We start from the raw sequence: 12,534 nt of genomic DNA on the forward strand, positions 1-12,534 counted from the left end.
GTGATCTGATGTGATTCCAAAGTAGCAAACGAGCCCACTGTGCCATTACACAAACCTCACTGTCTTCTTTGAAAAGCTGCTCTCGGGCCCGGCGCGGTGGCGCAAGTGGTTAAAGGTCCTCGCTTTGCACGCCCGGGATCCCATATGGGCGCCGGTTCTAATCCCGGCAGCCCCGCTTCCCTTCCAGCTCCCTGCCTGTGGCCCGGGAAAGCAGTCAAGGACAGCCCAAAGCTTTGGGACCCTGCACCCGCGTGGGAGACCTGGAAGAGGCTCCTGGCTTCGGATCGGCATAGTATCGGCCGTTGCGCTCACTTGGAGAGTGAATCATCGGACGGAAGATCTTCTTCTCTGTCTCTCCTCTCTGTATATCCGCCTTTCCAATAAAAAAATAATAAAAATAAATCTTTTAAAAAAAAAAAAAGAAAGAAAAGAAAAGCTGCTCTCTGGCCTGGCACGATGGCTCACTTGGCTAACCCTCTATTTCCAAATGCTGAGATCCCATATTTGTGTTCTAGCTGCTCTTTTAAAAAAATATTAATTTTATTTAAAATCTTAAAAAAAAATTAAAAAGTCCCTGCACAGTAGCCTAGTGGCTAAAGTTCTCTCTTTGTACGTGCCTGGATCCCATATGGGCACCAGTTCTAGTCCTGGCGGCTCTACTTCCTGTTCAGCTCCCTGCTTGTGGCTTGGGAATGCAGATGAGGACGGTCCAAAGCCTTGAGACCCTACACCCATGAGAGAGACCCAGAAGAGGCTCCTGGTTCCTGGTTTTGGATATGCTCAGTTCCGGCCATTGTGGCCACTTGGGGAGTGAATGAGCAAATGACTCCCCTCTCTGTATATCTGATTTTGCAATTAAAAAAAAAAAAAAAACCCTGCTCTCTCACCAGTCTTTGTAACCCCCACCCACCTCTATCAGCCAACAGGCAAACCTCCTGCCAAAAACCTCGCAACTGCTTAAGGACTGTAAGGCCTGTATGCTTTGGTTTGTAACAATGCCTGGTGGGGCAGGGAGCAGCTGTGATGGGTCCCAGGAGCCTTGAGGACTCTGCACATCCTCCCGGGTGAGTGGCATGGCCCGTGCCAGCCTGGGCTCCGCTGGCTGCCCCCTGGGTGTGCCCAGGAGCTTTGGGGTGCTCTGATGTGCTCAGCTCTGCCACATGCTGTCTTGTTCCATATGAGATGGGCTCTCCAGCTCTGCTGGGCACATGAAGCAGTTCACACATGTGCACCAGGCAAGATGGAGGCTAACAGTCATTTAAGGCCATCCAAAGACCATTCTGTGACCTTACTCAACACATTTAGCGGAACAGCTAAAAGTAGCCACAGTGACAACAGCAAGCACAGGCCAGATGGGGAGAATGGGTCACTCCCCCACTGCTGATGGATACAGACAACGGCACAGCCATGCTACACACAGTTCCGTGTCCTTGTCACCCCCGAGGAGGCTCAGCAACAAATGAGCTGATGCACCTTGTGGGGTAAACCCCGATGGCTCAGGATACACCTGAACATGAACGCCAATAGCAGGTGCACTCACTGGGGTCTGAGTGCCTCCGTGGCCTGCCTGGCTGTGCCACTAAGGGCAGGGGGCAGCACGCAGCTCCCTGTCCTTGTCCCCTGGACATCCACTCACTGCACAGGGCAGCCAACCATTGGCCCCGCCTGGTGACACTCATGAGGCTAGGCTGGAGTGCAGGCAGACACAAGGTTTACAGGTGGTGACAGTATGGATGTGGCAGCGTGTCTGCAACATTGGCACGTGGGAAGTGTGTGTGGGAGGAGAGGGCTGTCTTGTCGAGCAACAGACAGGGGTGCAGGTGGGGCTGATCAGGGTCTGGGCCACAGGGGAGGTCTCAGGACCCAGCCAGGTGACAGCACCGCCAGTGGACAAGGGGTACCCGGATGGCAGGAAGCTGCTCCTGTCTGCCAGCTGCCCCAGGGTCCAGCTCCAAAGCAGGGGAGGGGAGAGGTGAGCACCCGGCTGACCTGAACCTTTACACCGGCTGACAGGGCCAGTGAGTGGCCCGGGCACCTGCCAGTCAGTCAATGAGGCTTCCCGACCTTTAGTCAGGAATGTTCCCAGCTAGACAGGCAGCACAGGCTGGAGGCAGAGCTGACCAGGGCTGAACTGCACAGGCTTGGCAGGTGAGGCCACAGCAGGTGGCCAGGCAAGGGCAGGGACATTCAGGGAGGTGCTGCCTGGCAGGGCATGTGGGCTTGGTGGGCAGGGAGGCTGCAGGGCAGACCCGAGGGCAGCGGGCTGTGGTCAGGCCTGGGGCTCAGGTGTTGGGGAGGGACTGGGCTGGGCTGCGCTGGGCTGGGCTGGCCCAGATTGGAGAAAGGCACTTGATTCTTTGAAAATGATCTGATTTCAGGAAAAGATGTAGAACCTAAAAGAAGGCCCCTTGCCATGTCAGGGGAGCTGAGGTCACGGCCATGGTTGGACCCAGACCCCAGAGCTTCTCCCTCAGGCACAGCTGCGACCCCAGCCCCCTTAACCCACAGCATGCCCCAGTGCCCCAGCATAGCCTTTCAGCCCCACTGAACTCCTGTTCTGGGCAGGGGTGAGTGACTACTCCGAGAACTCCCCAGGGGCGGGGCTATTGGGTTGATTCTTGTTGAACTCACTCAGTATGCTTTTTTTTAAAGATTGATCTATTTATTTGAAAGGCAGAGCAAGATGGAGGGGGAGACAGAGATCTTGTTTCTGCTGGCCAACTCCCAAATGAGTGCAACAGCCTAAGCCAGGAGCCAAGACCTTCCCCCCGGTTCCCACATGGTGCAGGAACCAACATACTTGGGCTGTCCTCTGCTGCCTTCCCAGGCACATTAGCAGACAGCTAGATGGGAAGTGGACAGCCCAGCCTGGTACAAGCTCTACATAGGATGGTATCGCTGCAGGTCGCTGTTTTAACCACTATACCTTAGTACCAACCCCACATGTTGTTCCAGGGTGGACTGGGCTGGAGCCCAGTGAGGGCTAGGTAGCTGCTGGCCTGCAGGTGCATGCTGTGTCTGTGTATCCCCCAGTCCAGGTTGGGACCCCTGGGGGAATCCCCCCTCCATCTGCCTCATCTCTCACCTTCACCTCCTGCTCACCAGACGCTCCCGCTGTGGGGGCAGGAGCTTCCTGAACCCAGCCGGAGGCCACAGAGGCACCCAGCTCCTCGACATGGGCTGCACCTGCATCTGCACGGGCCCAGCCTGGGCTCCCGTGCTGAGGCCGGGAACAGGGGTCAAACCCAGAAGCAGAAGGCTGCTCACTGAGCTGGGAGCGCCGCCCATTCCTGGCCTGGCACAGGGACTGCCCCCACACCCAACTGTGTGCTGCACATACATGTGTGTGCCCCCGATCCCCTTGTGGTATACACACAGCTGTGGATCCCTCATGGCCCCTTGCAGTACTGTCTCCCCAGGCGGCTCTGGCTACGCTTGCCGAGGGTCCTTCGGGGTCCAACTGTTGGATGTGAGAAGCAGAGTGAGTGTATCTCTCTGTCCTCGCCAGGACTCCTGTCTACCAGAAGCCGAACCCAGTTGCCCTTCCTTGGCCTGACTGCAGCTGCTCCCCAGCCTCAACACCTTCAGGCAGTGCTGGGCCAACAGCAGCACGGGCCAGAGGGGAGGCAAGGGGAGAAGCTGGGAGGGGAGGCTCAGCAGCAGGTGGACTGTCCCCTGGCCACACAGAACTCTAGAACAGACGCAGAAACCCTCATGGAAGCTGCACTTCCTGAACTCCCTGTACCGACTTACCTAGGGAACTCAGCCATTCTATCAGTACTTTAGGGGTACAGGTCATAGGGCAAGGATGAGATAGGATGTCTGTCACAGGAACAGGGAGTTTTTATACCCTGGGACAAAGTCCTCCACTATTTAAGTCCAGGCAGCCCATGCTGTCGCTGCAAGCCTGGTACCCCGCCTAGCTACTCCACTGCTACCGGCGAACATGCGGGGACCCTGGCTGCTGCTGCCACTGCTGCTGCTGTCCCTGAGGCGGCCGGCCCTGGCTGTCATCCCAGGTAAGGAACCCCGCGCATCTCAACCACACAGGACATCCCCAACCCCAGTGCCCTGCTGACCAGGTTCCCTCTCTGTCCACAGAGGAAGAGGAGGACCCCGCCTTCTGGTACCAAAAGGCCAATGAGGCCCTGGCTGGTGCCAGGAGGCTGCAACCCATCCAGACGGCCGCCAAGAACCTCATCCTCTTCCTGGGTGATGGTGAGAGGCAAACATGTGCCCAGCACCCCTTGTCCCTTGTCCTGACCCCACGGCACCAGGGCAGGGGCTGATGGGGCTCTGCTTCTCCAGGGATGGGGGTGTCCACGGTGACAGCCACGCGGATCCTGAAAGGGCAGCTGAACAACAAGCTGGGGCCTGAGACCCCCCTGGCCATGGATGAATTCCCATACCTGGCCCTGTCCAAGGTGAGTACTTGGGCTGCCCATGTTTGGGTCAAGGACCCAGGATGATGAGGATAGAGAGAGCTGAGGTTTCTCTGTCCACAGACATACAACGTGGACAGGCAGGTGCCCGACAGTGCTGGCACTGCCACAGCCTACCTGTGCGGGGTCAAGGCCAACTACGGGACCATCGGCCTGAGCGCAGCTGCCCGCTATGGCGAGTGTAGCACCAGCCGTGGCCATGAGGTGCTCTCAGTGATGTACAGGGCCAAGCAGGCAGGTGAGCTGGGAGCCTGGCAGTGGGCCGGGAGACAGACCTGCGAGCTGCACCCTGACCTGCGCCCCTGCAGGGAAATCTGTGGGAGTGGTGACAACCACGCGGGTACAGCACGCCTCGCCTGCCGGCACCTACGCACACACGGTGAACCGCAACTGGTACTCAGATGCCAACATGCCTGAATCGGCAAGGCAGGAGGGTTGCCAGGACATCGCAGCTCAGCTCATCTCCAACATGGATATCGACGTGCGTGAGGGTCTGCGGGAGGGAGAGGTTTGGGGAAGCATATCCCAGTCTGCCAGGGTCTCCTAGCAAGAGAACAGAGGACATGGTGGCAGGAAGAAGTGATAGAGGTCCAGCCTAAAACAACCATTACCAACATCTTGCCAGGAAACTAGTAGTGTACCTGGGCTGCTAGTCCACCTGCCCTGATGCTCCACAGGTGATCCTGGGCGGGGGTCGCAGGTACATGTTCCCCGAAGGGACCCCAGACCCTGAATACCCAAGTGACATCAACCAGAATGGGACCAGGTTGGATGGACGAAATCTGGTAGAGGAATGGCTGTCAAAACACCAGGTGAAGGACTGGAGGGTGGTGCCCCCCAGGGTTGGGGGCGGGTCCAGCAGGAAGAGGGCGGGACCGAGCAGGAGGGGGCGGGGCCCAGCAGGCAGGGTGCAGGGTCCAGTAAGTGGAGGTGGGGACCCCAGGGAGGAGGGCGGGGCCAGGCAGGCAGGAGGATGGGGCTGGAGCAGGACCAGGCCTGGACTGAGTCCTGTCTGTTCCTGCAGGGGGCCCGCTACGTGTGGAACCTTACAGGGCTCCAGCAAGCCTCTGCAGATGCCAGTGTGACCCACCTCATGGGTAACCACCCCCACCTGCCTCTAGGCACCTGACACCCAGGGCAGGAAGCCCCTCCCACCAGCCCCTGCTGGCCTCACCACACCCTTTGTTCCTCAGGTCTCTTTGAGCCCTCAGACATGAAATATGACATCCAGCGGGACCCGCAGCAGGACCCCTCCCTGGTGACCATGACAGAGGCCGCCATCCGGCTGCTCAGCCGGAACCCCCTGGGCTTCTACCTGTTTGTGGAGGGTGAGGGGCAGCCCTGCATCCCAGAGCAGAGGAGGGAGGAGAGGGTCAAGGTCAAGGGTCACCTCTCCTCCACCTGGCCTTCCTACAGGCGGCCGCATCGACCATGGCCACCATGCCGGCACAGCTTACCTGGCGCTCACTGAGGCCGTGGTGTTCGACAACGCCATTGAGCGAGCAGGCCAGCTCACGAGCGAGCAGGACACGCTGACCCTGATCACTGCGGACCACTCCCACGTCTTCTCCTTCGGGGGCTACACGCTGAGGGGCAGCTCCATCTTTGGTAGGTTGGGGTCTCGCTCGGGCCAGGGCAGGGCCAACAAGTGCTGGCAGGCACGTGGCACACAGGACACTGGCAGCAGGCAGTCAGCGCCTTCTCAACCTCACCTCCTGCAGGCCTGGCCCCCGAGTTTGCCCAGGATGGCAAGACCTACACCTCCATCCTGTATGGCAACGGTCCTGGCTACGTACTCAGTGCTGGGGACCGCCCCAACGTCACCGAGGCCATCAGCAGTGAGTGCTGTAGGGGTCTGGGGGAAGGGGCTGATGGCACAGAGGGGAGGCCACCCTCCACTGACTGACACCCTCCCGCAGATGACCCTGAGTACCGACAGCAGGCAGCCGTGCCCCTGTCGAGCGAGACACACGGTGGCGAGGACGTGGCACTGCTGGCACGCGGGCCGCAGGCTCACCTGGTGCACGGGGTGCAGGAGCAGAGCTACGTGGCACACGTCATGGCCTTTGCTGCCTGCATTGAGCCCTACACCGACTGCGGCCTGCCACCCCCTTCTAGTGGCACGCTGTCCGTGGGTCCCTCGCTGACACTGCTGGCAGGGACTCTACTGCTGCTGCTGGGGGTGACTGCCTTACCCTGACCCACCCAGCTCCACACCACTCTCACTCCCCACCCAGTGTGGAGCTGTCAGGGCTCCAGCCTGCGTTCCCTGTATCCTCCCCGTGAAGCCTCACCTGGCCCCAGGCGGCCAAGGCCCACCGATGTGGCCTCTGTGTCCCTGTGCCTCCCACCCCTGCTGAGCCTAACACCCTTGGCTCCACCGTCCACATGCCCACGGCCCCTCCCTCCCTCCGGCAACTCAGCCATTCCCCCTCACCCAGGGGCAGACCAGGTGAGGACCCTGCATCCATAGGCCACGACAGCCGTGGGGGCTGCTCCAGGACTTCTGGCCCCACCTCCTCAGCAGTTACTGCCCCCAAAGTGGGAACCACCCTAGAAAGCATGGGGGCCAACGCCCATGGCTCTCTCTCCCATGCCAAACGATGCAGCCGCCACTGCTGAGGCACACGCCATGGCTGTCAGCTCCATGGAGTCTCACCTCCCATCCTGCACTTCCCTCGGATAGCCCAGACAACGCACGGGGAGGCACAGCCTTACTGCCTCAGATTCTCAAAGTTGGCCATCCCAGGCAAGACAGTGGTGTGCTTGGGCTGTGCAGGGAGCTGGAAAGTGGCAGGTTCAGGGTGTAGCCCCAGAGCTGCCCCTGACCCTCCGCAGCCCTCAGGGGCCCTGAGAACAAGAGACTCCTGGCTGCTGGGCTCTCTCCATTGTGGGAGAGGCAATGCAGTAGAATAAAACCAGATTTAATCCAGTAGCACTAAGCCCTTCTGGAAAGAACACTCTGGCTAGTGTGGGGGCCTCGGGGATTTCTGGGGGGTCACACAGGTGCAGTGAGGCCCTGTTTCCAGGTGGGAGGTCAGGCCCTGCATCCTGCCATCAGCTCCCAGTCAGGTCTGGGAAGCTCGCCCAGCCAGCGGGGTAGACAGAGGCATCCCACACAAGGTGGGCTTCCGGGAGGAAGGGATCTGCCTGGGGACTCAGAAGGCTGAGCCCTGAGACTAGGATCCCTCCCTACCACCTGAATGGTGAAGGGATGAGGTCCCCCATTTTGGATGCAGAATACTTAAGGACTCTACACGCAGCTCAGCACCTGCTCCTCCCGTTAAACCCACACCCACTTCTCCTGGGCTTTGCTGGTGGCTGGGACATGCCCATGGACAAAGGGCAAAGCGGCCGTGCCCATGTGGCAGCTGACCTTGGCCTGGTGGACCTGGCTGGCCTGGGGCTCATCTCTGTTCTTCTCCTCCTGATCCAGCTCAAGTGGCAACTAACAGTGTCTAGGACAGGAGCTGCCTCAGGACAACCGGCCTCCGCCATGCCAGGACAGGCTCATGGGGGCCAGCTGGACCAAGGGGTCAGCTAGGCAGGCAGCCATGACAGCCACACAGGTTCCCAGCGTCGGGCTGGACCCCTGTCCAGAAGGGAGGTGGGAGAAGGCTTTGCTGGTATGTGCAGACCAAACCTGCGATGCTGCAGCTTCAATCACGCGGGATACCTTCCTACTACTGCCCAGAGTCCCAGCACCACCTCCCACTTACCCTACCTCCCACCTCCTCGAGCTCCCAGAAGGGGGCGCTCACCTTGGCCTGGCTGTGCCTGCAGACAGGCGCCCCTCACTCCGCTCGCCCATGGTGGTAGGTGAGCTCGCGGCATTGCCCCAGATGATAATCCAATTCCCAGCACTGGTCGATGTGGGTGCCCAGGCTGGCAGCCAAGTTCATGGGCAGTGTGCACCAAGGCCTTCCGCCCTTCCCCAAAGTGCCCAGGTCCTTGGGTGTCAATTTGGCTGACTCTAACTCTACCCCTGCGCAGACCCTGAGCTGGCCTTCGGTCCTCCCTCCACACGGGGCCACGGATGGGCGCAGAGCTGAGGGTCCTCATGGCCTGCTGACCCCTGCCTCCTCCTTGGGCCTCAGGGCTGGGAGCAGCCTGCAGCTGCAGCTCCTTCCCTCCCCGCATGTTCCTGAGCCCTCTTCTCACCAGCGCAGCGCCATGGGCTCCACTGAACCTGAGCAGAAAGGTACCCATCTGGTCTCTCTTCTCCTTACAGAGCTGCCATTCCCACTGTGAGGCGCCGCCCTCACAACCTTCTATTTCCAAGGTCCTCGGTCCCAACACCCTCCGCCTGTAGAGGTGAGGGCCCAGCTCCCACTCACTGCCCGAGACTCACTCCTTGCTGTCAGTGCAAGGTCGGCAAGTGGTTCCTCATTGTGGGGCTCAGCACCATTGTGAAGACTGGGCGACATGCCTCTTTTACCTGTGCTGTCTCACATCAAGCTCCAGGCTGGGAAATGGGGCAGGTCCCATGTTTAAAGCGCTGGCTAGGGCCCGGCTGCGTGGCCTAGTGGCTAAAGTCCTCACCTTGAATGGGCTCGGGATCCCATATGGGCGCCGGTTCTAATCCCAGTAGCCCAGCTTCCCATCCAGCTCCCTGCTTGTGGCCTGGGAAGACAGTCGAGTATGGCCCAAAGCCTTGGGACTCTGCACCCACGTGGGAGACCCAGACGAAGTTCCTGGCTTCACATTGGCTCAGCACCGGCCATTGCACTCACATGGGGAGTGAATCATGGGACGGAAGATCTTCCTCTCTGTCTCTCCTCCTCTCTGTATATCTGACTTTGTAATAAAAATAAATAAATCTTTAAAAAAAAAAAAAGAGCCCTGGCTCAGAGGAGAGCCGCGACCAGCGACAGATACGTCTCCTTGAGGCCAAGTTCTCTCTTGGTGGGCTGCCTGTATCATGCAGCCCTCGGCACCAGAACAGGCTCGGAGGACCCTGACCAGCCACAGGGCTGCTGGAAGAATAAAAGGAGGCCTTGGAGAGCCAGTCGCCCTGGTGCCGGTTCTGCCTTTGCCCGTAGCTCAGCAGGGACTTGGTGGCTTCTGGGAATGCCTCCCCCTGCATTAGGTTCTGCGAGTTCGTGTTGCTGGCCCAGGCTGCAGCTCGCAGGTGGGCACCTCACGGGGAGGGTTTTGCTCTGGGGCTGCCCCATGGCGGTGTCACTGAGGGTGTCCCTATAACCTTAGTGTTCTTGGCCACCTGTGTCTCTTGAAGCGATCATCCCGGCAGCTAAGAGTGGGGACGGTGGGTCCTCTGCTTTGGCTCCCCCAAGTGGCCTCCTGTGGGACAGGTTCAGGGGAGTCCTGTTCACTGCTGACAGTAAAGGAGGCGCTGGGAAGGCCAGGGTCTGGTGGATGCCGCCTCCCCAGAAGCAGTCTCTGGGCCTGTCCCAGCAAGGACTGAGAAGAGTTCTGGACATAGCCAAGGGACAGAGGGGGCCTGCATACATGCCCGGTGCAAGCCCCAAGTGCCTGGGCCAAGGCAGTCCTCTTGATTCAATTAACTTTGTGGGTCCAGTGTGGTAGCCTAGTAGCTAAAGTCCTCATCTTGCATGTGCCGGGATGCCATAGGGTATAGGTTCATGTCCCAGCAGCCCCGCTTCTCTTCCAACTCCCTGCTCGTGGCCTGGGAAAGCAGTAGAGGACGGCCCAAAGCCTTGGGACCCTGCATCCACATGGGAGACCTGGAAGAAGCTCCTAGCTCCTGGTTTCAGATGGTCTCAGCTCCAGGCATTGCAGCTACTTGGGGAGTGAATCATCGGACAGAAGATCTTCCTCTCTGTCTTCTTTCTGGGTATCTGCCTTTCCAATAAAAATAAATAAATCTGTTTTTAAAAATTGATTTGTTTATTTGAAGGAAAGAGAAAGAGATCCGTGGCTACAATGGCCAGGCGGATCCAAGTCCGAATCAGGAGCCTGAAGCTCCCTCCGCGTCTCCCACGTGGATGGCGGGGACCAGGTGCCTGGGCTCCCTCCTCTGCTTTCCCAGGCTCGTTAGCAAGCAGGAAACTGAATCAGAAGTCGAGCGGGCTACGATATGGAGTGCTGGCATTGCAGGCAGCAGCTTAGTGCACTGCACCCAACACCAGCCCCACCTGTTTAGTTTTTAAGATCTATTTATCAATTATGGGAAAGTCAGATTCACAGAGAAGAGAGACAGAAAGGTCTTCCATCCACTGGTTCTCTCTCCAAGTGACCACAACTGTTAGAGCTAAGTTGATCTGAAGCCAGGAGTCTCTTCTGGGTCTCTCACATGGGTGCAGGGTCCCAAGGCTTTGGGCTGTCCTTGACTGCTTTCCCAGGCCACAAGCAGGGAGCTGGATGGGAAGTGGGGCAGCTGGGATACAAACCGGTGCCCATATGGGATCCTGGCACACACAAGGCAAGGACTTTAGCCTCTTGGCTACTGTGCCTGGTCCCCACCAGTTTTACTGTAAAATACAATTATACTTTCAGTCTTTCTAGAAAATGAAGTATGATAAGGATAGTGGCAGTACCCTCTGTTGTCCACATATTTTATCTTATCAAAGACTTATTTATTTTTATATGAAAGGTAGAGTTACAGAGAGAGAAGGAGAGACAGAGGTCTTCCATTTGCTGGTTCACTCCCCAGATGACCACAGCAGCTCAAGCTAGGTCAGTCCAAAGCAAGGTGTCAGGAGCTTCCTCTGGGTCCCCCCATGGGTGCAGGCGCCCAAGCACTTGGGCCATCCTCCAATGCTTTCCCAAGTACATCAGCAGGGAGCTGAATCAGAAGTGGAGTAGCTGGGACTTGAAACGGTGCCTATATGGGATGCCAGTACCGCCATCAGAACCTTAACCCCCTTCACCACAATCTTTTCTTTACACAGTTATGATCTTAAAGTGACCAGAAACTTCTCCATGCCAGAGCCTTTGTGTGAAACTCCTTGAAAATGAAACGCTTCAGAAGGCTCCAGTGGCTAGGGGAGTAGCCAGGCCCTTGGCTAACCTTGCAGAAAGCCGTCACACGTCCAGTGGCAAGGCCACGAGGAAGTTGGCCACGGCTCCTCTCGCTGCTTTGTACCGCCATGAGTGGCGGGCACATAATTGCTGACTATTTTTTTCTGTTGAACTGAAGTTGTATTTATAATTTACGACCTTACGTGACTAAAAGATAACAAGCTCCAGGCCTGGCACGACAGCCTAGGCCAAAGTCCTCACTCTGAACATGCCGGGATCCCATATGGATGCCAGTTCTTATCCCGGTGGCCCCGCTTCTCTTCCAGCTCCCTTCCTGTGGCCTGGGAAAGCAGTCAAGGATGGCCCAAAGCCTTGGGACCCTGCACCCGTGTAGGAGACCCAGAAGAGGCCCCTGGCTCCTGGCTTCCGATCAGCTCAGCTCCAGTGTGGTGACTTGGGGAATGAATTATCAGATGGAAGATCTTCCTCTGTCTCTCCTCCTCTGTATATATCTGCCTTTCCAATAAAAATAAATTAAATATTTTTAAAATTACCTTAAAAAAAAACAAAAACAGATAAGAGGATTCTCTGGCCAGTAATTTGAGGCAATAAAGGAAGGTGTGCCTTTCCTAGAACTAACTCCTGACATCCTGATATCATTTTGTTATCGCCAAACTAACTTATCTGCGTAAGTCACCTGGACTAAAAGGCAATTGGAATAGCTTCTGTTTTTCTGAGTTAGTACTTTGGGTAAGCACTTACCTTTTTTTTTTCCTTTAAGTCAATTGAGACTAACTCTGTTCCACATGTTGGCAGCATGATTCAGAAGTGGAAAATACCACATATGCGTAGGTTTTCAGCGATGCGTGGGCGCCTGTGGCTTGTCTTCCAAGGGCTGGCTGCTGTGAGGGGTAGTGGGCCTTTAAGAGGCGGGGCCAGTGCCTGGCGCCTGTGGAGAGGTGCCCTCCGCCTGACCAGGGGCTGGGCACCCCAGCACCCAGAGCTGATGTCTCTGACTCCTGCCTTGAGCCAGCAGAGCTGAACGCAGGTGCTTCTGTCTGCAGGGCTGTGGGCTAAGTCAACTTCTTTCCATCAGACAATGGCGGTCTCCGGCCTTTTATCACAGTAAACAAAACAAAAAACACATACA

General features: G+C 57.6%; 1 protein-coding gene across 1 annotated transcript; it reads left to right on the top strand.

Moving 5' to 3' along the window:
• Positions 1–3,946: 3,946 nt before the first annotated feature.
• LOC121151204 (intestinal-type alkaline phosphatase-like) lies at positions 3,947–6,642 on the top strand. The gene is made up of 11 exons (XM_040972459.1): positions 3,947–4,019; positions 4,102–4,218; positions 4,309–4,424; positions 4,506–4,680; positions 4,751–4,923; positions 5,120–5,254; positions 5,467–5,539; positions 5,636–5,770; positions 5,859–6,050; positions 6,164–6,280; positions 6,362–6,642. Exons 1-11 carry the CDS (start codon positions 3,947–3,949, stop codon positions 6,640–6,642), a joined length of 1,587 nt encoding a protein of 528 aa, XP_040828393.1.
• The last annotated feature ends 5,892 nt before the right edge of the window (positions 6,643–12,534 follow it).

The sequence above is a fragment of the Ochotona curzoniae genome, unplaced genomic scaffold (genome assembly GCF_017591425.1).
Source record: "Ochotona curzoniae isolate NIBS_2020 unplaced genomic scaffold, NIBS_Ocur_1.0 contig_2294, whole genome shotgun sequence".
Lineage (NCBI taxonomy): Eukaryota > Metazoa > Chordata > Mammalia > Lagomorpha > Ochotonidae > Ochotona > Ochotona curzoniae.